Genomic DNA, 24,301 nt, shown 5'->3' with positions numbered 1-24,301 from the left:
CTTGCACATTACACACAGTGGCCTCTCCATTATCCACCAGAAAGAAGGGGAATGGGAATTGGTGGGGAATCCGTGTCCCCAAATGTTGCCCCTCCCATCTGGTGCAGCAATCCCCTCGGCATGGGAATAGAGACAAGTCCAGACCAAAACTGTGCGCAGTACTCCAGGTGTGGTTTTACCAATGCCCTGTATAGGTGTAGCAGGTCTTCCCTACTTTCATACTCCATCCCCCTTGCAATAAAGACCAGCATTCCATTTGCCTTCCTGATTACTTGCTGTATTTGCATGCTAACTTTTTGAGTTTCATGTAGAAGAACCTCCAGATCCCTCTGTACTACAGCATTTTGCAATAGTCCCCATTTAAATAATTTTGTTTTTTCTTTTTCCTACCAAAGGGGATAACCTGACATTTTACCACATTATGGTCCATCTGCCAGATTCTTGCCCGTTATACAAACATAGAAAATAGGTGCAGGAGTAGGCCATTCGGCCCTTCGAGCCTGCACCACCATTCAATGCTTTCTCCCCATACCCCTTGATCCCTTTAGCTGTAGGAGCCACATCTAACTCCCTGTTGAATATATCTAACGAACTGGCCTGAACAACGTTCTGTGGTAGAGAATTCCACAGGTTCACAATTCTCTGAGTGAAGAAGTTTCTCCTCATCTCAGTCTTAATTGGCTTACCCCTTATCCTTAGAATGTGACACCTGGTTCTGGACTTCCCCAACATCGGGAACATTCTTTCTGCATCTAACCTGTCCAATCCCAAGACTGAGATGAGAAACTTCTTCACTCAGAGAATTGTGAACCTGTGGAATTCTCTACCACAGAACGTTGTTCAGGCCAGTTCGTTAGATATATTCAACAGGGAGTTAGATGTGGCTCTTGCAGCTAAAGGGATCAAGGGGTATGGGGAGAAAGCATTGAATGGTGGTGCAGGCTCGAAGGGCCGAATGGCCTACTCCTGCACCTATTTCCTATGTTTCTATAACGAGCAAAAATCTGGCAGATGGACCATAATGTGGTTAAATGTCAGGTTATCCTCTTTGGTAGGAAAAAAAAAATTATTTAAATGGGGACTATTGCAAAATGCTGTAGTACAGAGGGATCTGGGGGTTCTTCTACATGAAACTCAAAAAGTTAGCATGCAAATACAGCAAGTAATCAGAATTTTATGTTTCTATGAGATCCACTCTTATTCTTCTAAATTCCAGTGAATAAAAGCCGAGTCGATCCAGTCTTTCTTCATATGTCAATCCTGCCATCCCAGGAATCAGTCTGGTGAACCTTCGCTGCACTCCCTCAATAGCAAGAATGTCCATCCTCAGATTAGGAGACCAAAACTGTACACAATATTCAAGGTGTGGCCTCACCAAGGCCCTGTACAACTGCAATAAGACTTCCCTGCTATACTCAAATCCTCTCGCTATGAAGGCTAACATGCCATTTGCCGCCTTCACTGCCTGCTGTACCTGCATGCCAACTTTCAATGACTGATGTACCATGACACCCAGATCTCGATGCACCTCCCCTTTTCCTAATCTGTCACCATTCAGATAATATTCTGCCTTCATGTTTTTGCCACCAAAGTCGATAACCTCACATTTATCTACATCATACTGCATCTGCCATGCATTTTCCCACTCATGCAACCTATCCAAGCCACCCTGCAACCTCTTGGCATCCTCCTCACAGCTCACACTGCCACCCAGCTTAGTGTCATCTGCAAACTTGGAGAGATTACATTCAATTTCTTCGTCTAAATCATTAATGTATATTGTAAATAGCTGAGGTCCCAGCACTGAACCTTGCGGTACCCCACTAGTCACTACCTGCCATTCTGAAAAGGACCCATTTATGCCTACTCTTTGCTTCCTGTCTGCCAACCAGTTCTCTATCCACGTCAATACATTACCCCCAATACAAGGTGCTTTAATTTTTCACACTAATCTCTTTTGTGGGACCTTGTCAAAAGCCTTATGAAAGTCCAAATACACCACATCCACTGGCTCTCCCTTGTCCACTCTTATTAGTTACATCCTCAAAAAATTCTCGAAGATTTGTCAAGCATGCTTTCATAAATCCCTTTCATAAATCCATGCTGACTTGGACCCTTTCATAAATCCATGCTGACTTGGACCGATCCTGTCACTGCTTTCCAAATGCGCTGCTGTTACATCTTTAATAATTGATTCCAACATTTTCCCCACTACTGATGTCAGGCTAACCGGTCTATAATTTTGTTTTCTCGCTCACTTTTTAAAAAAGTGGTATTACACTCGCTACCCTTAAATCCATAGGAACTGATCCAGAGTCGATAGAATGATGGAAAATGACCACCAATGCATCCACTATTTCTAGGACCATTTCCTTAAGTACTCTGGGATGCAGTCTATCAGGCCTGGGGATTTATCGGCCTTCAATCCATCAATTTCCGTAACACAATTTCCTGACTAATCAGGGTTTCCTTCAGTTCCCCCTTCTCGCTCGACCCTCGGTCCCCTAATATTTCTGAAAGGTTATTTGTGTCTTCCTTAGTGACAACAGAACCAAAGTATTTGTTCAATTGGCCTGCCATTTCTTTGTTCCCCATTATAAATTTATCTGATTCTGACTGCAAGCGACCTACGTTTGTTTTCACTCATCTTTTTCTCTTCACATATCTATAGAAGCTTTTGCAGTCAGTTTTTATGTTTCCTGCAAGCTTCCTCTCACACTCTAATTTTTCTCCCAGATGTTGCCTGACCTGCTGAGATTTCCAACAGTTTGTTATTATTTCAGACTTCAGCATCTGCAGTATTTTGCTTTTGTATTAAGAAAGAAAGACTTGCATTGATATAGCGCCTTTCATGTCCACTAAACATCTCAAATGCTTTACAGCCAATGAAGTACTTTTGGAGTGTAGTCACTGTTGTAATGTGGGAAACGCAGCAGCCAATTTGAACACAGCAAGCTCCCACAAACAGCAATGTGATAAATGACCGGATACCCTGTCCATGTTATATTGGAAGATCGGGATATGTTATGGCAGGTCAGGGTCATAAAATGAGCAGCGTGCGGCCCAGGGAGCAGCGTGGAGGCATGCAGCTTCAGGGAGCAGCGCAAGCTGTGAAGGCAGCAAAGAGTGATGTCATCAAGGTCCAGGTTGATGATTGGACCATGGGTCGGTGTAGCAGGAGCAGCGAGGTCGGGGCGAAGAAGCGGCGAGAGACTGTGGAGGGACGTGATTGGGGCCCAGGAGAGGTGTGAGTTCAGGGCCAGGGGCCCAGAGTCAGCACGTGCCAGCCCCACACTGCGATATGTGTGTGCACCAGGTCCATGCAGCAGAGCTGGTCTCCAGTCGTCCTGGTTAATCCTTGCCACTGGACCAAGACCTAGCTCTGTCAAGCCCATATGGTGGCTGGTGTGCAACGGCCATCAAACGTTAAAAAAATCCATGCACAGGCATCTCCCACTCTTCAGGATGTAGTTCAGGACCTGGAATATTAGGTCCTTTAATGAAACACCTGTGAACTCATCCTATTTTGGCGTGGAAGCAAGTCATCCTCATTTCGAGGGACTGCCTATGATGATGATTTTCCCCCTCCTAATTAAACCCTTTGTCCTCTGCTAAATTCTAAATTTCTCCCAGTCATCAGGTTTGTTGCTTTTTCTGGCCAATTTATATGCCTCTTCCTTGGATTTAACACTATCCCTAATTTCCCTTTTTAGCACTGTTGAGCCACCTTCCCCATTTTATTTTTACGCCAGAGAGGGATGTACAATTGTTGAAGTTCATCCACGTGATCTTTAAATGTCTGCCATTGCCTATCCACCATTAACGCTTTAAGTATCATTCACCAGTCTATCCTCGCCAATTCACATCTCACACCATCGAAGTTACCTTTCTTTAAGTTCAGGACCCTAGTCTCTGAATTAACTGTGTCACTCTCCATCTTAAGGAATAATTTTACCATATTATGGTCACTCTTCCCCAAGGGGCCTCGCACAACAAGATTGCTAATTAATCCTCCCTCATTACACAACATCCAGTCAAGGATGGCCAGCTCTTCAGTTGGTTCCTTGGCATATTGGTCGAAAAAACCATTCCTTTTACACTCCAGGCAATCCTCCTCCACCGTATTGCTACCAGTTTTGTTAGTCCACTCTATATGTAGATTAAAGTCACCTATGATAACTGCCGTACCTTTATTGCATGCATCCCTAATTTCCTGTTTGATGCCATCCCCAAACTCACAACTACAGCTTGGTGGTCTGCACACAACTCCTACTCGCGTTTTCTGCCCTTTGGTGTTCTGCAGCCCTACCCATACAGATTCCACATCATCCAAGCTAATGTCGTTCCTTACTATTGCATTAATCTCCACTTTAACCAGTAGCACAACCCCATCTCCTTTTCCTTTCTGTCTATCCTTCCTGAATATTGAATACCCCTGGATGTTGAGTTCCCAGCCTTGATCACCCTGGAGCCATGTCTCCGCCATCCCAATTACATTATATCCATTAACAGCTAACTGCGCCTTATTATGAATGCTCCTCGCATTGAGACACAGATCCTTCAGGCTTGTTTTTTTAACACTCTTTGTTCTTTTAGTATTATGTTGTAATGTGGCCCTTTTTGAATTTTGCCTTTGATGTCTCTGCCCTCCACTTTTCCTTATCTCCTTTCTACCTTTTGCTTCTCCCCCATTTTAATTTCCTCTGTCTCCCTGCAAAGATTCCCATCCCCCTGCTGTATTAGTTTAAACCCTCCCCAACAGCACTAGCAAACACTCCCCCTCGGACATCGGTTCCAGTCCTGCCAGGTGCAGACCGTTTGCACTGGTCCCACCTCCCCGAGAACCGGTTCCAATATCCCAGGAATTTGAATCCCTCCCTCTTGCACCATTCCTCAAGAAATGTATTCATCTTAACTATCCTGCTATTTCTACTCTGACTAGCACGTGGCACTGGTAGCAATCCTGAGATTACTACCTTTGAGGTCCTACTTTTTAATTTAACTCCTAGCTCCCTAAATTCAGCTTGTTGGACCTCATCCCATTTTTTACCTATATGTTGGTACCTCATTATCCTATCCATATCCCTTTGTAGATTCTTTGCATCCTCAATACTTGGTTTCCTATCTATTTTTGTATCATCAGCAAATTTGATCCCTTCATCCAAGGCATTAATATAAATTGTAAATAGTTGAGGTCCCAGCACTGATCCCTGCAGCACCCCACTAGTTACAGTTTGGCAACCGGAAAATGACCCATTTATACCGACTCTCTGTTTTCTGTTACTTAGCCAATCCTCTATCCATTCTGATATTTTACCCCCAATCCCGTGAGCTCTTAGCTTATGTAATAACCTTTTGTGTGGCACCTTATTGAATGCTTTCTGGAAATGCAAATATACAACTTCAATTGGTATTCCTTTATGCACTCTGCTCATTACATCGCCAAGCAACTCCAGCAAATGTATTAACCATGATTTCCCTTTCATAAATCCATGCCGACTCTGCTTGACTGCAACATGATTTTCTAAATGTCCTGCTACTAATTCCTTCATGATGGATTCCAGTATTTTCCCAATGACCGATGGTAGGCTAACTGGTCTATGGTTTCCTGCCCTCTGCCTCCCTCCTTACTTGAATAGGAGTGTTATATTTGCAGTTTTCCAGTCTGCTGGAACCTCTCCAGAATTCAGGTAATTTTGGCAGATTACAACCAGTGCATCCACTATCTCTGCAGCCACTTCTTTTAAGACCTTAGGATGCATGCCATCAGGTCCGGGGGATTTGTCCATCTTTAGTCCCATTTGTTTGCTGAGTACTTTATCTCTAGTGATAGTGACTGTTTTAAGTCCCCCCATCACCCCACCCTCGCCATTGCAATAGCTCCTTGATTATCAACTGTTGGGATGTTTTTAGTGTACTCTACCGTGAAGAACAATACAAAATATTTGTTCAAAATCTCTGCCATTTCCATGTTTCCCGTTATTAATTCTTCAGTCTCATCCTCTAAGGGACCAACATTTACTTTAGCTACTCATTTCCTTTTTCTATACCCGTAGAAGCTCTTACTGTCTGTTTTTATATTTCTTGCTAGTTTGTTCTCATGCTATCTTTTCTGTCTTTATCATTTTTTTGTCGTCCTTTGCTGGTTTCTAAAAAATTCCCAATCTTCTGGCCTTCCACTGTCTTTCACAACATTATATCAGACAGGAGGGGATTGGTGTCAGTGACTGTGGGGTTGGTTTATATCAGACAATGTAATCCATATAACCTAAGTTTGAGCTGTGGAGGGAAGACCTCTCACAGAGCGGTGCTATTTTTCCTTTTGTTTTTTTCTTGCAGAAGCAAGTGGAAGCGAGGTCGCAGGATGAAATATCGCAGCCAGCAAAGTCCAGGTGAACGAGGGAAGGCGAGTGTGCCTAGAATGCTGGGGAAGCATCGTTGACCTACATTCTTCCTGGTTAAGCAACACCTCGATTTCAAAATGTTCATGCTTGTTTTCAGATCCCTCCATGGCCTCGTCCCTCCCTATATCTGTAATCTCCCCCAGCCCCACAAACGCTGAGATATCTGCTCTCCTCTAATTCTGCCTTTTTGAGCATCCCTGATGGTAATCACTCAACCTTCTGTTGCCTTGACCCCAATCTCTAAAACCTCTCCGCCTCTCATTCCTCCTTTAATCTGCTCCTGAAAACCTATGTCTTTGACCAAGCTTTTGGTCACCTGTCCTGATATCTGTTTATGTGGCTTGGTGTCAAGTTTTTGTCTTATAATACTCTGTGAAAATCCTTGGGACATTTTACACATTAAAGGCATTATATCAATACAAGTTTTTGTTTTTGCTGATTCCCTTGATTTGACCTTTCATGGTATTATAAAGAACACAGCACAGAAACAGGCCATTCGGCCCAACTGGTCCATGTCAGGGTTTAACCTCCACACGACCCTCCTCCCACCCTATCAACATATCCTTCTATTCCTCTACAGTGAGGAGTTCCGCGGTCACTGATTGCCTTCTGGCGCCCGTCCAAAGGGCCAATGTGTGAGGGTATGCAGTGATTGTTGGCAGCCTATTCAACCTTGGGGGCATCACAGTCCAAAACAACGCTCCCTTTGCAGACTTGGCCTTTGCTGCTGGGGTGAGTGGACAGTGATCAGTAGCAGGAGCCCAGGGCACTGAGGTTAACTGCAGTCTCCCAAACTGCAGCCCAGGCTGGGATCCTCTGACAACCCCCACAGTGAGCAGCTGGAATGTGCAACCTCTCCTGGTCTGCACTGGGGAGCAAGGGAGGTCAAGGGTCAGCACAGAATCAAATCAACCTTGACCCTCCCCCACAGCATTCCTCACTCAGGAGAACCAAGTTGTGACGTCTGCACGTTCCAGCGTGCGTCACCCTCCGTCGCCCGCCCACTGTTCCCGCGATCTCATTCCCCATTGGTCGGGAGCTCCTGTCAATCAGGCCGTGGGCCCGGGTCAGGTGCCCCTTGAGTGCGCGCGCCGCCCAACGGCCGGAGGCAGAGAGAAGACTCTGGAACGGAGAGGAGGAGGAAGCGGCGGCGGGGCGCAGGGGAGCCCTGGAACCGGCGGGGAGGCTTTCTAAACACCCGGGGTAGGCCTCAGACCCTAAACCAAAACCTACGTCTCCGGCGTTTGCCCCGAGGGGCAGCTGCGGGGCTTTCTCCCGGTGACAGGCCCCCGGCACCGGCCGCCATCTTGCGGCAGAATCTGCTGAGGGGCAATGACGTCATGGTGCTGCAGGCCGCTGATTGGTTGGTGAGTCGGACAGGCTTTGTCCCTCCGCGGGCTGACAAACTGTCCATTGCTGGAATCACATCTTGTATTTATATAGCGCCTTTAACGGAGCAACACATCGCAAGCGCTTCACAGCAGCGTTACAGACACAACACATACATTTAACACCCAGACACAAAAGGAGAAATTAAGGCAGATGTCCAAAAACTTGTTTAAAGGGGCAGGTTTTAAGGAGCGTCTTAAAAGGAGGAAAAAGAGGGAGAGGTTTAGGGAGGGAGTTCCCGAGCTTGGGGCCCAGGCAGCTGAGGGCACGGCCACCGCTGGTGGAGCGATTATAATGAGGGATGTTCAAGAGGGCAGAATTTGAGGAGCGCAGATGTCTCGTGGGGTTGTGAGGCTGAAAAAGAGCGATTTGTAAACAGGGACGAGAATTTTGAAATCGAGGCGTTGTTTAACCGGGAGCCAATGTAGGTCAGCGAACACAGGGGTGGTGGGTGATCGTGACTTGGTGCGAGTTAGGACGGGCTGCTGAGTTTTGGATGACCTCAAGTTTATGTAGTGTAGAATGTGGGAGGCCAGGAGTGAGTTGGAATAGTCAAGTCTAGAGGTAATAAAGGCATGGATGAGGGTTTCAGCAGCAGAAGAACTGAAGCAGGGCCTGAAGTGGGCAATGTCACGGAGGTGGGAAAAGGCAGTTTTAGTTATGCTGCGGATATGTGGCTCAACTCATTTCAGGGTCAAATATAACATTGAGGTTGTGAACAGTCTTGTTCACTCTCAGATTCATGCTCGGGAGAGGGATGGAGTCAGTGGTTAGGGAACGCAGTTTGTGACGGGGACCAAAGATAATGGCTTTGGTCTTTCCAATATTTGGAGAAAATTTCTGCTCATCCGGTACTGGATGACGGACAAACAATCTAATTTATAATTACTTTCTTTAATTAGTGACTAAATTAGATAAAACCAATAAATAATAAAATTAAAATCAAAGAATGAATTAACAAATCAATTTAAAACAGAAAAAGCTGGAAATCTCAGCGGGTCAGGCAGCATCAGTGGAGAGAAGCAGAGTCAACGTTTTGGGTCTGTGACCCTTCGTCAGAACTGGCAAAAGTTTCAAATGTAACAGATTGTTCAGGAAGTGCTGGGGCCCTGAAAGGGGGAGGGGAGGAAAGAACAAAAGGGAATATCTGTGATCGGGTGGGAGGCAGAAGTGGTTTAAGAGACAAAAGCGATGATGGGCCAAACTGATAAAGTAATGGCACAAGTTAGGAAACAAAAGGTGAGTCTAGATACGGTGTGAATGCCTGAATAATTACCAGCTGCCATGGGAAACTGGGAGAAGTTTGTAAAAAAAAAAGGGAGGAAAGGGAACAAAATATGGGCAGAGATTATGGTCTGAAATTGTTGAACTTGATGTTGAGTTCAGAAGGCTGTAAAGTGCCTAATCGAAAGATGGGGTACTGTTCCTTGGGCTTGCGTTGAGCTGCACTGGAACAGTGTAGGACACCAAGGACAGAGAAGTCAGAGTGGGAGTGGAGAATTAAAGTGACAGGAGACCGGAAGCTCAGGGTCATACTTGCGGACTGAACAAAGTGCTCACCCAATCTGCATTTGGTCCCCCCAATATACAGGAGACCACATCGTGAACAGCGAATACAGTTTTTGAGGTTGTAACTAGTAGGTTCGATAAGGGAGAATCAGTGGATGGGGTGTATTTGGATTTACTGAAGGCATTTGATAAGATGCCACACAGGTTATTGAACAAAATGAGGGCCCATGCGATTGTGGGTAAAATACTAGCATGGATTGAGGATTGGTTAACGGAGAGAAAACAGAGGATAGGAATAAACGGGTCATTTTCAGGTTGGCAGGCTGTAACTAGTGGGGTACCGCAAGGATCAGTGCCTGGGCCCCAGCTATTCACAATCTATATCAATGATTTGGATGAAGGGACCCAATGTAACACAGGTTGAACCTCTCCAGTCCGGCACCCTCGGAACCTGCCGGACCAGAGAATTTTCCAGACCACGGGAGATTATGTCGACCCCAGATTTAAAAATCCCATTGTCAGCAATGTTTTCGGACAGGTTTCTGCTCCATTCACTGCAATCCACATCAGAGTCCAGTTAACATGAGGTAACGTGTAGCTGTTGCACACACTGTGTCCCGGGGGGGGGGCATGTTGTCACATTGTCTCCTGTGTCCCGGTGGGGGGCACGTTGTCTCCTGTGTCCCGGGATGGCGGGGGAATGATATGTCCTGTGTCCTGGGAGGGGGGGGGCGCTGTGTCCTGTGACCCGGGGGGGGCACGCTGTGACCTGGGGCCAGCCGCTGCCCTCTCCCCAGTCAGATCAGCGCGGAGAGGGAGCCGGGAGTGTGCCGGCCGACCAAGGCGCCGAAGCTGGGCCCGAAATGCTGCACAAAGATCCGGCTGCGTTCTGCGCATGCGCTGTGCAGTAGCCCACTGCACAGCATTTCAGGCCCATCTTCGGCGCCTCTGTCGGCTACCGCACTTCTCACTCGCTCTCCGACCGGGAGGTGGGGGATGGGGGGAGAGGAGAAGCGGCCAGCCCCGGGACCCAGCGTGGGTCGCGACCCCTTGCCGGGAATGATGCCGGACCAGGGAGGTTGCCAGACCAGGGAGGTTCAACCTGAATATCCAAGTTTGCTGATGACACAAAGCTAGGTGGGATATAAGTTGTGAGGAGGATGCAAAGAGGCTTCAAGGGGTTTTTGACAATCTCTGAGTGGGTAAGAACATGGAAAATGGCATATAATGTGGAGAAATGTGAAGTTATCCACTTTGGTCGGAAAGATAGAGAAACAGAGTACTTTTTAAATGGTGAGAGATTGGGAAATGTTGGTGTTCAGAGGGACCTGGGTGTCCTTGTACACAAATCACTGAAAGTTAACATGCAGGTACAGCAAGACATTAAGAAAGCAAATGGTATGTTGGCCTTTATTACAAGAGGATTTGAGGATAAGAGTAAAGATGTCTTACTGCAGTTATTTAGGGCCCTGGTGAGACCACACCTGGAGTATTGTGTACAGGTTTGGTCCCCTTACCCAGGAAAGGATATACTTGCCATAGGGGAGTGCAATGAAGGTTCACCAGACTGCTTCCCGGGATTGTGGGGGTCGGGGGTGGGGGGGGGTTGCCCTATTAGGAGAGATTGAGCAGACTGGGCCTTTTTCTCTGGGATCTTATTGAAATGTATAAGATTATGAGGGGGCTTGATAAGGTGGATGCAGAGAGGATGTTTCCACTGATGGGGGAGACTACAACTAGAGGGCATGATCTTAGAATAAGGGGCTGCCATTTAAAACTGAGATGAGGAGAAATTTCTTCTCTGAGTTATAAATCTGTGGAATTTGCTGCCTCATAGAGCTCTGGAAGCTGGTACATTGAATAAATTTAAGACAGTTTCTTAAACAATAAGGGGTTATGGGGAGCGGTCGGGGAAGTGGAGCCGAGTCCATGTTCAGATCAGCCATGATTGTATTAAATGGTAGAGCAGGCTCGAGGGGCCGTATGGCCTACTCCTGTTCCTATTTCTTATGTTCTTATGAATGTAGAAGAATGAGAGGTGATCTCATTGCAACATATAAAATACTTACAGGGCTTGACAGGGTGGATGTTTCCCCTCGCTGTGCAGTCTAGAACCAGGTGTTACATTTTCCGAATAAGGGATCGGCCATTTGGGACTGAGATGAGGAGAAACTTCTTCACTCCGAGGGTGATGAATCGTTGGAATTCTCTATCCCAGAGGTGTGGAAGCTCAGTCGTTGAGTATATTCAAGGTAGAGACGGATAGATTTTTGTATATTTGGGGAATCAAGGACTATGGGGATAGTGCAGGAAAGTGGAGTTGAGATAAAAGATTAACTGTGATCTTATTGAATGGCGGAGCAGGCTCAAGGGGTGATATGACCTACTCCTGCTGCTATTTCTTATGTTCTTTATTTCTGTAAGACATAGGAGACTAATTGATATCCTGTTACCCACTGCTCCATTTTGGGGCCTTTTCTCCTTTCTCACTCTAGATTATCTCAGTTTTTATATATTAGGTTACTATCATTGACAAGTCCCAGCTCCCCATACCTTCCAGAGTGTCTTTCCTAGCCTTGGGATGCAGGGAAGGTATTGGGAAAATACCAATGAGCGAAGCGATACTAAAAATAATTCAATGGGAGAAATAATCCGCTATTAGTTTGGTGTAATTTTATTGATATGGATTTCCAGAAGGTATTTGATAAAGTCCCACATAAAAACTGTTATTCAAGGTAGAAGTCACAGAATTGGGGGAAAATTATTGACCTGGTTAGGAAATTGGCAAAACTGCAGGAGACAGAGAGTAGGGATAATGGATACGTACAGCAAGGGAAAGATATAGAGCAAAGCTCCCTCTACTCTGTTCCCTCAAACACTCCAGGGCAGGTACAGAAAGGATAGATACAGAGCAAAGCTCCCTCTACACTTTCCATTAGACACTTCCAGGGTAGGTATAGCAAGGGTTGGATACAGAGCTAAGCTCTCTCTACACTCTCCCATCAGACAATTATGTAGGGGAGGACGAAACCCCCCTGATTTTACCCAGAAGGAAAAGGGCTGTGGGATCAGTCTGTGCTGTGAATTGAAACCGATACAGTTTGACCTTGGCAGAGCAGTGATTGAACAGGGGAGGACACCGGAGGGCCAATGGTGAGACAGAGTCAGCCCGAAGCATGGGGCTTTCAAGCCAATGGGAGAGCACTTGCTCGAAAACTGTGGGACTGACTCACAGCCAATATCGGACTATTGTCTTCCCCATGTTTACACTGTGGAAGGAAATTATGCAGATCTTCAGAAAACTAGGGAACCCAAAACAAACCAAGGACCAACACAATGGCTACAGGAGGCCAACCCAATTAACACCTACTCAAACCTTGAGTAGGTTAGAAAAACTGAATTGAAGGAAAATTATGCAGACCTTTAGAAACCAGGGAACCCAAAACAACCTAAGGGCCTACACAATGGCTACAGGAGGCCAACGCAATCAACACCCATTCAAACCTTGAGTAGGTTAACATCAGTGGAAAAAACACGCAATAATCTAAAACTGCTGCATTTTTCAAAATCACAAAGCCCACCAATGGGAAGAATCGATTTCAGCAGGAGAGGCGGACTGGATAATCTGGCTATAAAAAGGGGTTTCTGACGTAGTGTGGGTGGTTCCCTGCCCTCGTGATCCAACAATCAGCAAGCCTCTCGACACTGAAGGAAAACCAGTGTCCGAAGACACCGAAGATAGAAGAAACAAACCACCAGACTTGCAGAAGGCACAGTAGTGAGTATAACCTCTGGTCCCCGGAACTCCCATCTCAGTTAGGCCAGGAAAGGTGGGAGGAAAGGTGGGAGGTTGGGCATTGTACTGCTAAACTTGTGTAAAGATTTTCGTTGTGTCCGTTTAGTGGGATTTAGGGGGATTGTTTTGTTGGTGTATTGCTGTTTGTTGAGATACACCTTGTCAAATAAATTGGAAGCCTAAGTTCCTCTAGGAATCACCTTGTCTCAGTTCTATTGTATTACATCTCCTGATCATGAGTCTTACGTCAGAACAGTGTAAGGGAAGCTAGGAGCGCCTCAAACGCTCAACTGTGTGTCACAGGCTAGGGAAGGGGTTAGGAGTGTTTGACACTCACAGGTGCCTCACAATCTAGGCATAAGCTGTGGGAGCGCACGAGTCTCAAAACCCCCTTCATAAGCTGTGGACACAGTCTCTCCAGGGGTGCTCTTGCAGCACTCAGGGTACCTCACAGGCCAGGCATAAGCTGTGAGGGCAGAAGCCCAGAGAGAGACACCCAAGGCACAACAACATTCCCTGAAAACCCCTTACACTTCCAGGGCAGGTACAGCATGGGATAGATACATAGAAACATACAAATGTAGAAAATAGATGCAGGAGTAGGCCATTCGGTCCTTCAAGCCTGCACCACCATTCAATAAGATCATGGCTGATCATTCACCTCAGAACCCCTTTCCTGCTTTCTCTCCATACCCCTTGATCCCTTTAGCCATAAGGGCCATATCTAACTCCCTCTTGAATATATCCAATGAACTGGCATCAACAACTCTCTGCGGTAGGGAATTCCACAGGTTAACAACTCTGAAGCAGTTTCTCCTCATCTCAGTCCTAAATAGCTTACCCCTTATCCTCAGACTATGTCCCCTGGTTCTGGACTTCCCCAACATTGGGAACATTCTTCCTGCATCTAACCTGTCCAGTCCCGTCAGAATTTTATATGTTTCTATGAGATCCCCTCTCATCCTTCTAAACTCCAGTGAATAAAGGCCCAGTCGATCCAGTCTCTTCTCATGTGTCAGTCCAGCCATCCTGGGAATCAGTCTGGTGAACCTTCGTTGTACTCCCTCAATAGCAAGAACATTCTTCCTCAGATTAGCAGACAAAAACTGAAAACAATATTCCAGGTGAGGCCTCACCAAGGCCCTGTACAACTGCAGTAAGACCACTCTGCTTATATTCTCAAAATCCCGAGCTATGAAGACCAACATACCATTTGCCTTCTTCACCGCCTGCTGTGCCTGTATGCCAACTTTCAATGACTGATGTACCATGACACCCAGGTCTCGTTGCACCTCCCCTTTTCCTAATCTACCACCATTCAGATAATATTCTGCCTTCATGTTTTTTCCCCCAAAGTGGATAACCTCACATTTATCCACATTATACTGCATCTGCCATGCATTTGGCCATTCACCTAACCTGTCCAAGTCATCCTCAAAGCCTCTTAGCGTCCTCCTCACAGCTCACACCGCCACCCAGTTTAGTGTCATCTGCAAATTTGGAGATATTACACTCAATTCCTTCATCCAAATCATTAATGTATATTGTAAATAGCTGGGGTATTTGTCTGCTGTATGGCTCAGAGGCATGGACCATCTACAGTAGACACCTCAAATCACTGGAGAAATACCACCAACGATGCCTCTGCAAGATCCTACAAATCCCCTGGGAGGACAGGCGCACCAACATTAGTTTCCTCGACCAGGCCAACATCCCCAGCATTGAAGCACTGATCACACTTGATCAGCTCCACTGGGCAGGCCACACTGTCTGCATGCCAGACATGACACTCCCAAAGCAAGCGCTCTACTCGGAATTCCTTCATGGCAAACAAGCCAAAGGTGGACAGAGGAAACGTTACAAGGACACCCTCAAAGCCTCCCTGATAAAGTCCAACATCCCCACCGACACCTGGGAGTCCCTGGCCAAAGACCACCCTAAGTTGAGGAAGTGTATCCAGGAGGGCTGAACGCCTTGAGTCTCATTGCCGAGAGGATGCAGAAATCAAGCGCAGGCCGCGGAAAGAATGTGCAGCAAACGTGTCCCACCCTCCCTTATCCTCAACGACTGTCTGTCCACCTGTGGCAGGGACTGTGGCTCTTGTATTGGACTGTTCAGCCACCTAAGGACTCATTCTAAGAGTGGAAGCCATTCGTCCTCGATTCCGAGGGGCTACCTATGATGATGATTAGCATGGATAGAGAATTGGCTAACTAACAGAAAACAGAGAGTCGGGATAAATGGTTCATTCTCGGGTTGGCAATCAGTAACTAGTGGGGTGCTGCAGGGATCAGTGCTGGGACCTCAACTATTTACAATCTATATTAATGACTTGGAAGAAGGGACCGAGCGTAACGTAGCCAAGTAACGTAGCTGACGATACAAAGATGGGAGGAAAAGCAATGTGCGAGGAGGACACAAAAAACCTGCAAAAGGACATAGACAGGCTAAGTGAGTGGGAAAAAATGTGGCAGATGGAGTATAATGTTGGAAAGTGTGAGGTTATGCACTTTGGCAGAAAAAAAATCAAAGAGCAAGTTATTATTTAAATGGAGAAAAATTGCACAGTGCTGCAGTACAGTGGTACCTGGGGGTACTTGTGCATGAAACACAAAAGGTTGGTATGCAGGTACAGCAAGTGATCAGGAAGGCCAATGGAATCTTGGCCTTTCTTGCAAAGGGGATGGAGAATAAAAACAGGGAAGTCTTGCTACAGTTATACAGGGCATTGGTGAGGACACACCTGGAATACTGCGTACAGTTTTGGTTTCCATATTTACGAAAGGATATACTTGCTTTGGAGGCAGTTCAGAGAAGGTTCACTCGGTTGATTCCAGAGATGAGGGGGTTGACTTATGAGGAAAGGTTGAGAAGGTTGGGCCTCTTCTCATTGGAATTCAGAAGAATGAGAGGTGATCTTATCGAAACGTATAAGATTATGACAGGGCTTGACAAGGTGGATGCAGAGAGAATGTTTCCACCGATAGGGGAGACTAGAACTAGGGGACATAATCTTAGAATAAGGGGCCGCCCATTTAAAACTGAGATGAGGAGGAATTTCTTCTCGGAGGGTTGTAAATCTGTGGAATTCGCTGCCTCAGAGAGCTGTGGAAGACGGGACATTGAATAAATTTAAGACAGAGATAGACAGTTTATTAACTGATAAGGGAATAAAGGGTTATAGGGAGCGCAGGGAATTGGAGCTGAGTCCATGATCGGATCAGCCATGATCGTGTTGGGTGGCGGAGCAGGCTCGAGGGGCAGTATGACCTGCTGCTGCTCCTATTTCTGATATTCGTTTGTGCTTATGTTCTACACTCACTAATGAGACACTTCCAGGGCAGGTACAGCACGGGTTAGATAGAGAAAATCTCCCTCTATACCTTCCCATCAATCACTCCCAGGGCAGGTACAGCATGGGTTAGATAGAGAAAATCTCCCTCTATACCTTCCCATCAATCACTCCCAGGGCAGGTACAGCATGGGTTAGATAGAGAAAATCTCCCTCTATACCTTCCCATCAATCACTCCCAGGGCAGGTGCAGCACAGTTTAGATAGAGAAAATCTCCCTCCATACCTTCCCATCAATCACTCCCAGGGCAGGTACAGCATGGGTTAGATAGAAAAAATCTCCCTCTATACCTTCCCATCAATCACTCCCAGGGCAGGTACAGCACAGTTTAGATAGAGCAAAGCTTGCTCTGCAATTACCATCAAAAACTCACAGGGCAAGTATAGCATCATTTAGATACAGAGTAAAGCTCTCTCTACCCTGGTCCGTCAAACACGCTCACGGCTGGTACAGCACGGGTTAGATACAGAGTAAAGCTCCCTCTACACTGTACCATCCAAAAACTCCCAGGGATGGGACAGCTCGTGTTAAATACAAAGCAAAGATCCCTCTACATTGCCCTAGCAAGCATCCCCAGGGCAGGTACAGCAAGGGTTAGATATCGAGGAAAGCTCTCTCTACACTGTCCCATCAAACATTCCCATGTTGATACAGCAAGAGCCAGATACACAGTAAAGCTCCCTCTACACTGTACCATCATACATTCCCAGGACAGGTACAGCAAGGGTAAGATACAGAGTAAAGCTCCATCTACACTGTTCCTTCAGGGAAGGAGGGGGAGGGGAACCAGTGAGTGTAGACCTGAACACAGACAGAATTGGTGGTGAAAACTGGGAGTGGAGGAGAAACAGTCTAGAAATGTGTGTTGATTTGGATTTCAGCACAGCAGGAGGGACAATGTGTGGGACAGGGATTTACAGCTTTGGAAGAGCAAGAGTGGAAAGAATGTTCCATGGAAACTAGATGTGTCTATCCTGAATTTCTGTCTTGTACTGACAGTGATGAGTTTTGTTATCTCCTTTTACAGAATATTAGAAGGGGAGATTTTCAGACAGGAAACACAAACCAAACATCACGTCAAGATCTGACGGAGTCAATCGATTCATCAGGACCTGAATATCATCGGCCTTTGAAAGTGGAAGGAGAAATGTTTGTCTGTTCTGCCTGTGGGAAAAGATATCAAACATCAGTGTGACTGGAAAGGCACCGAGACACAAACACCCGAGTGAGAGTGTTCCAGTGCACTGCCTGTGGAAAGAGCTTTATCCAGTTACACAGCCTGAAAAAACATCGCACCATTCACAACTGATCGTCCAACCATGGAGAGTCACAAGGATATCCGTACCATGGAGAAACCGTGGAAATGTGGGGACTGTGGGAAGGTATTCAGATTGCCGTCTGAGCTGGAAATTCATTGACGCAGTTCACCTGCTCAGATTGTGGGAAGGGATTCACTGGGTCATCCAACCTGCTGACACACCAGCGAGTTCACACTGGGGAGAGACCGTTCACCTGCTCGGAGTGTGGGAAGGGATTCCCTCCGTCATCCGACCTGCTGACACACTAGCGAGTTCACAAGTGACTGCAGGGGTTGGAATCTGTTGTTATTGCTGCTGTTAATCACATCCCGACTGAACCACATTCATTCTGACAGTTGGGGTTTGTTTCTGCTGATGTTAATAACCCTATAACTGGGCTGGACTTTATATTGCTGATTGTGTTCTTGGGGCTGCAGTGCCCATTTAAGAAACACTGTATGTTATCTTTCCCCTTAATTCAGCGACTCTCAACAGAAATTTAGTTTGCAATAAGATTATGAACTTTTACTTTAATCCGAAGTTGCTCTTTGGTACAAAATCTACAATAGTATGAAAGTTTCCACTGAAGAACATCTCCAATTAGAAAGAGCTGGCTGACAATTCTTACTGACTTGCACATTACACACAGTGGCCCCTCCATTATCCACAAGAAGGGGAATGGGAATTGGTGGGGAATCAGTGTCCCCAAATGTTGCCCCTCCCGTCTGGTGTAGCAATCCCCAGCTGTGGTCTTACCAATGCCCTGTACAGGTGTAGCAGGGCTTCCCTACTTTTATACTCCATCCCCCTTGCAATAAAGGCCAGCATTCCATTTGCCTTCCTGATTGTTTGCTGTACTTCCATGCTAACTTTTTGCGTTTCATGTATAAGAATGCCCAGATCTCTTTGTAGTACAGCATTTTGTAATCGTCCTCATTTAAATAATAATTTTTAAAATTTTTACTACCAAAGGGGATAACCTGACATTTTACGACATTATAGTCCATCTGCCAGATTTTTGCCCACTCACTGAGCCTATCCAAATCCCTTTATAGATTCTTCGCGTCCTCCTTACAACTTGCTTTCCACCTATCTTTGTATCAGCAGCAAATTTGGCTGCATTACACCTAGTCCCTTCATCCGAGTCATTAATATAAATTATAAATAGTTGAAGTCCCAGCACTGATCCCTGCAGCACACCACTAGTTACAGTTTGCCAACCTGAAAATGACCCAATTATCCTGACTCTGTTTTCTGTTCGTTAACCAATCCTCTATCCATGCCAATATATTGCCCCCAACCCCGTGAGCTCTTAGCCTGTGCAGTAACCTTTTGTGTGGCACCTTATCGAATTACTTCTGGAAATCCAAATATATGACATCAACGGGTTCTCCTTTATCCACTCTGCTCATTACATCCTCAAACAACTCCAGCAAATTGTCAAATAAGATTTCCCTTTCATAAAACCATGCTGACTCTGCTTGACTGCAATATGATTTTCTAAATGTCCTGCTACTACATCCTTAATGATGGGCTCCAGTATTTTCCCAATGACATGGTAGGCTAACTGGTCTATAGTTTCCTGCTTTCTGTCTCCGTCTCTTGAATAGGAATGTAACATTTGCAGTTTTCCAGTCCGCTGGGACCTCTCCAGAATTCAGGCAATTTTGGTAGATTACAACCAATACATCCACTATCTCTGCAGCCACTTCTTTTAAGACCCAAGGATGCAAGCCATCAGGTCCAGGGGACTTGTCCACCTTTAGTCCCATTAGTTTGCTTAGTACTTTATCGCTAGTGATAGTGACTGTTTTAAGTCCCCCCTCCCACCACTCTCACCACCACAGTAGCTCCTTGATTATCAACCATTGGGATGTTTTTAGTGTCCTCTAACGTGAAGACCAACACAAAATATTTGTTCAAAATCTCTGCCATTTCCGTGTTTCCCAATATTAATTCTCCAGTCTCATCCTCTAAGGGACCAAAGTTTACTTTAGCTACTCAGTTCCTTTTTATATACCTGTCGAAGCTGATATTTCTTGCTAGTTTGCTCTCAACTGCTATCTTCTCGGTCATCATTTTTTTTAGTCGTCCTTTGCTGTTTCTAACAATTTCCCAATCCTCTGGCCTTCCACTGTCCTTCACAACATTGTTTGCCTTTTTTTCAATTTGATACCATCCTTTACTTCCTTAGTTAGCCAGGGATAGTTCAGCCTTCTCTAAGCATCTTTATTTCTCACGAATAAATCTTTGCTGAGAGTTATGAAATATCTCCTTAAATGTTTGCCACTGCATTTCTACAGTCTTACCCTTTAACATACTTTCCCAGTCCACGTGGTGTCAGTGACGCTGGTGTGCCGACAGGGTGGATGAGCGAGTGAATCCCTTCCCACACTCTGAGCAGAACGACCTCTCCCCGGTGTGACTGTACTGATGAGTTTCCAACAGGGATGGGTAATTGAATCCCTTCCCACAGTCCCCACATTTCCACGGTTTCTCCATGGTGCGGGGTGTCCGTGTGTCTCTCCAGGTTGGACGATCAGTTGAAGCCTGGTCCCCACAGAACATGTGTACAGTTTCTCCCCAATGTGAATGATGCAATGTTTTTTCAGGCTGTGTAACTGGTTAAAGCTCTTTCCACCGTCAGTGCACTGGAACAATCTCACTCGGGTGTGTATGTCTCGGTGCTTTTCCAGTCACACTGATGTTTGAAATCTTTTCCCACAGGCAGAACAGGCAAACATTTCTCCTTCCACTTTCAAAGGCCGATGATATTCAGGTCCTGATGAATCGATTGACTCCGTCAGATCTTGATGTGATGTTTGGTTTGAGTTTCCCGTCTGTAAATCCTCCCCTTCTAATACCCTGTAAAAGAGTTCACAAAAGTCATCACTGTAAGTCCAGGGCAGAAAATCAAAACAGACAATTCCAGCTTCAATGGAATATTCTTTCCTCTCTTGTTCCCACAAATATGTGATCCAATCGAATTAAAAGGCGGCAAAATAAGCAACAAAAGCAAAGGGAACCTTCCCAACTAAACCAGAATGTTGTTCCCAGTGTGTATGAGACACTCCGTACCCTGAGGTGCCACCGGTCACCAAGGCATTAAGGAACCAGTGCACACCGCATATTCCCTCTCCAGGGCCATCTGGGCACCGACAAGACAAACGACCACAAGAATTAGGCGCAGGAATCGGCCATATGGCCCCTCGGTCCTGCTCCGCCATTCAATAAGATCATGGCTGAACTTCAACCTCAGCTCCACTTTCCTGCCTGATCTCCATATCCCTTGATTCCCCCAGAGTCCAACAATCTATCGATCTCAGTCTTGAATATACTCAACACCCACAGCCCTTTGGGGTGGAGAATTCCAAAGATTTACAAACCTCTGAGTGAAGAAATTCCTCCTCATCTCAGTCTTATATGGCCGACCCCCTTATTCTGAGACTGTGGGCCCTATTTCTGGACTCTCCAGTCGGGGGAAACAACCTCTCAGCATCTACCCTGTCAGTCCCCCTCAGAATTTTACATGTTTCAATGAGATCCCCTCTTATTCTTCTAAACTCCGGAGCGTATAGGACCATACTGCTCAATCTCTCCTCATAGGACAATCCCCTATCCCGGGAATCAATCTGGTGAACCTGCATTGCACTCTCTCTAAGGCAAGTATATCCTTCCTCAGATAAGGAGACCAAAACTGTGCACAGTACTGCAGGTGTGGTCTCACCAAGGCCTTGTACAATTGTAGCAAGACTTCCTTACTCTTGTACCCCTGGCAATAAAGGCCCACATGCCTTCCTGATTGCTTGCTGTACCTGCATGCCAGCGCTCTATGTTTCCTGTACGAGGACACCTAAATCTCTCTGAACACTAACATTTATTAGTTTTTCACCATTTAAAAAATATTCTGTTTTTCTATTCTTCCTACCAAAGTAAATAACCTCACATTTCCCCACATTATACTCCTCCATCTGCCACCTTATTGCCCACTCACTTGACCTGTCCATGATCCCTTTGCAGGCTCTTTGTGTCCTCCTCACAGCGTACTTTCCCACCTGGCTTTGTATCGTCAGCAAACTTGGATACATTGTACTTGATCCCTTCATCCAAGTCTTTAATACAGATTGTAAATAGCTGAGGCCAAAGCAAAGCTAAGACCAAAGCTGACCGATCCTTGCAGTACCCCACTAGTTACAGCCCGCCAACCGGAACATGTCCCGTGTATCCCGACTCTCTGTCCGTTAACCAATCCTCTATCCGTGCTAATATATTACCCCCAACTCCGTGAGCTCTCAATTAGCATTTTATGTGGCACATCAAATGTGTTTTGGAAATCCTGCAACATTACAGCCACTGGTTCCCCTTCATCCACCCTGCTGCTGACATCCTCAAAAAGCTTAATAAATGTATTAAAGACGATTTCCCTCCCACAAGACCATGTTGAGAGCAGACTGAGAGCCTGATTTTCTCAGTGCCCTGTTACACTTGTGTAGTAATGGATTGCAGCATTTCCCCCAAGGACTGATGTCAGACTAACTGGCCCCGAGTTGCCCGTTTTCTCTCTCCCTCCTTCCCTGACCGTGGAGGAGAGGCAGGCAGCCAGAGTGAGCCAGCCCCTGGGCCTGTCACCGCGGGGGGGGCAAACCCGGCCTCAGCCTGTGGGCTGTGATTGGGGCCTGAGGCCTACAGCGGGTGTGGGTGAAGCTCCCCGGCCCACCCGCGGGTCCACACCCTCCGCCGCCCCCACAATCTCCTCCCGCCTCCCCGAAGGGTCTGACCCACTCGAGCTCGGGGCAAACGCCGGAGCCGCAGGTTGTTGTTCGGGACCTGAGGCCTACCCCGGGTGTTTAGAAAGCCTCCCCGCCGGTTCCGGGGGCTCCCCTGCGCCGCCGCCGCTTCCTCCTCCTCCCCGCTCCGGAACCTTCTCTCCGCCTCCGGCTGTTGGGCGGCGCGCGCACTCCAGCGGCACGTGACCCGGGCCCACGGCCTGATTGACAGGAGCTCCCGACCAATGGGGAGAGAGATCGCGGGAACAGTGGGCGGGCGGCCGAGGTTGACGCGCGCTGGAACGTGTTGACGTCATGATGAGTACAGACGTCATGATACAATGCAACTTGGTTCTCCTGAGTGAGGGAGGCTGGGGGTCAAGGTTGATTTGATTCTGTGCTGACCCTTGACCTCCCTTGCTCCCCAGTGCAGACCAGGAGAGGTTGCACATTCCAGCTGCTCACTGTGGGGTTGTCAGCGGATCCCAGCCTGGGCTGCAGTTGGGGAGACTGCAGTTAACCTCAGTGCCCGGGGCTCCTGCTACTTATCACTGTCCACTCACCCCAGCAGCAAAGGCCAAGTCTGCAAAGGGGGCGTTGTTTTGGACTGTGATGCCCCCAAGGTTGAATAGGCTGCCAACAATCACTGCATACCCTCACACATTGGCCCTTTGGACGGACACCAGAAGGCAACCAGTGACTGTGGAACTCCTCACTGTAGAGGAATAGGAGGATATGTTGATCGGGTGGGAGGAGGGTCGTGTGGAGTTTAAACCCTGACATGGACCAGTTGGGCCGAATGGCCTGTTTCTGTGCTGTGTTCTATATAATACCATGAAAGGTTAAATCAAGGGAATCAGCAAAAACAAAAACTTGTATTGATATAATGCCTTTAATGTGTAAAATGTCCCAAGGATTTTCACAGAGTATTATAAGACAAAAACTTGACACCAAGCCACATAAGCAGACATCAGGACATGTGACCAAAAGCTTGGTCAAAGACATAGGTTTTCAGGAGCAGATTAAAGGAGGAATGAGAGGCGGAGAGGTTTTAGAGATTGGGGTCAAGGCAACAGAAGGTTGAGCGATTACCATCAGGGATGCTCAAAAAGGCAGAATTAGAGGAGAGCAGATTTCTCAGCGGTTGTGGGGCTGGGGGAGATTACAGAGATAGGGAGGGGCGAGGCCATGGAGAGATCTGAAAACAAGCATGAACATTTTGAAATCGAGGCGTTGCTTAACCAGGAAGAATGTAGGTCAACGATGATTCCCCAGCATTCTAGGCACACTCGCCTTCCCTCGTTCACCTGGACCTTGCTGGCTGCGATATTTCATCCTGCGACCTCGCTTCCACTTGCTTCTGCAAAAAAAAACAAAAGGAAAAATAGCACCGCTCTGTGAGAGGTCTTCCCTCCACAGCTCAAACTTAGGTTATATGGATTACATTTCCCTTCCCAAATGCTTGAGCAGCAACTCCTATCTATTTAGATAGTCAATTTTATTTTCACACAAACCTATGTCCAGCCTTTGTGATTGAACAATACAAAAGGTATCTGCAATGTGTTTGCTGCAAGTTCTTAATCTTCCCTCTCGAGCAATCTGTCGTGGAAGATAACACATGATTCCAAATTATTCATTCCAGGCATTTTTTTCAAAAAGTCTTACATTCAATTTTGTCACCATGCTGTGGTATTCAAGATCCATTACTGCAGATAAGAAGTTGAACATAACTGGAGTTCTTCTTTTTGTTCCAGCAAAGATCAAAGTCGTTTACACCTTGAAGTTA

At 46.5% G+C, this 24,301-nt stretch overlaps 1 protein-coding gene and 1 long non-coding RNA gene across 2 annotated transcripts in view; both read right to left on the bottom strand.

Annotated features, from left to right (window-relative positions):
• Positions 1–24,301, bottom strand: part of LOC139249352 (zinc finger protein 850-like) — a 51,367-nt gene that overhangs the window by 12,286 nt on the left and 14,780 nt on the right. The window contains exon 4 of the mRNA XM_070872331.1: positions 7,638–7,850. Coding sequence (XP_070728432.1) covers positions 7,638–7,850 — 213 coding nt within the window. The remainder of the gene's footprint in view (positions 1–7,637; positions 7,851–24,301) is intronic.
• LOC139249373 (uncharacterized) lies at positions 16,211–22,736 on the bottom strand. The gene is made up of 3 exons (XR_011591155.1): positions 22,588–22,736; positions 20,059–20,614; positions 16,211–17,615 (listed from the first exon to the last, which is right to left on the bottom strand). It is a non-coding gene; the product is annotated as an uncharacterized lncRNA (long non-coding RNA).

This window comes from Pristiophorus japonicus, unplaced genomic scaffold (assembly GCF_044704955.1).
Source record: "Pristiophorus japonicus isolate sPriJap1 unplaced genomic scaffold, sPriJap1.hap1 HAP1_SCAFFOLD_308, whole genome shotgun sequence".
Taxonomy (NCBI): Eukaryota; Metazoa; Chordata; class Chondrichthyes; family Pristiophoridae; genus Pristiophorus; species Pristiophorus japonicus.
The sequence above is the reverse complement of the archived record's forward strand: the minus strand, read 5'-3'. Positions and strand labels throughout refer to the sequence as shown.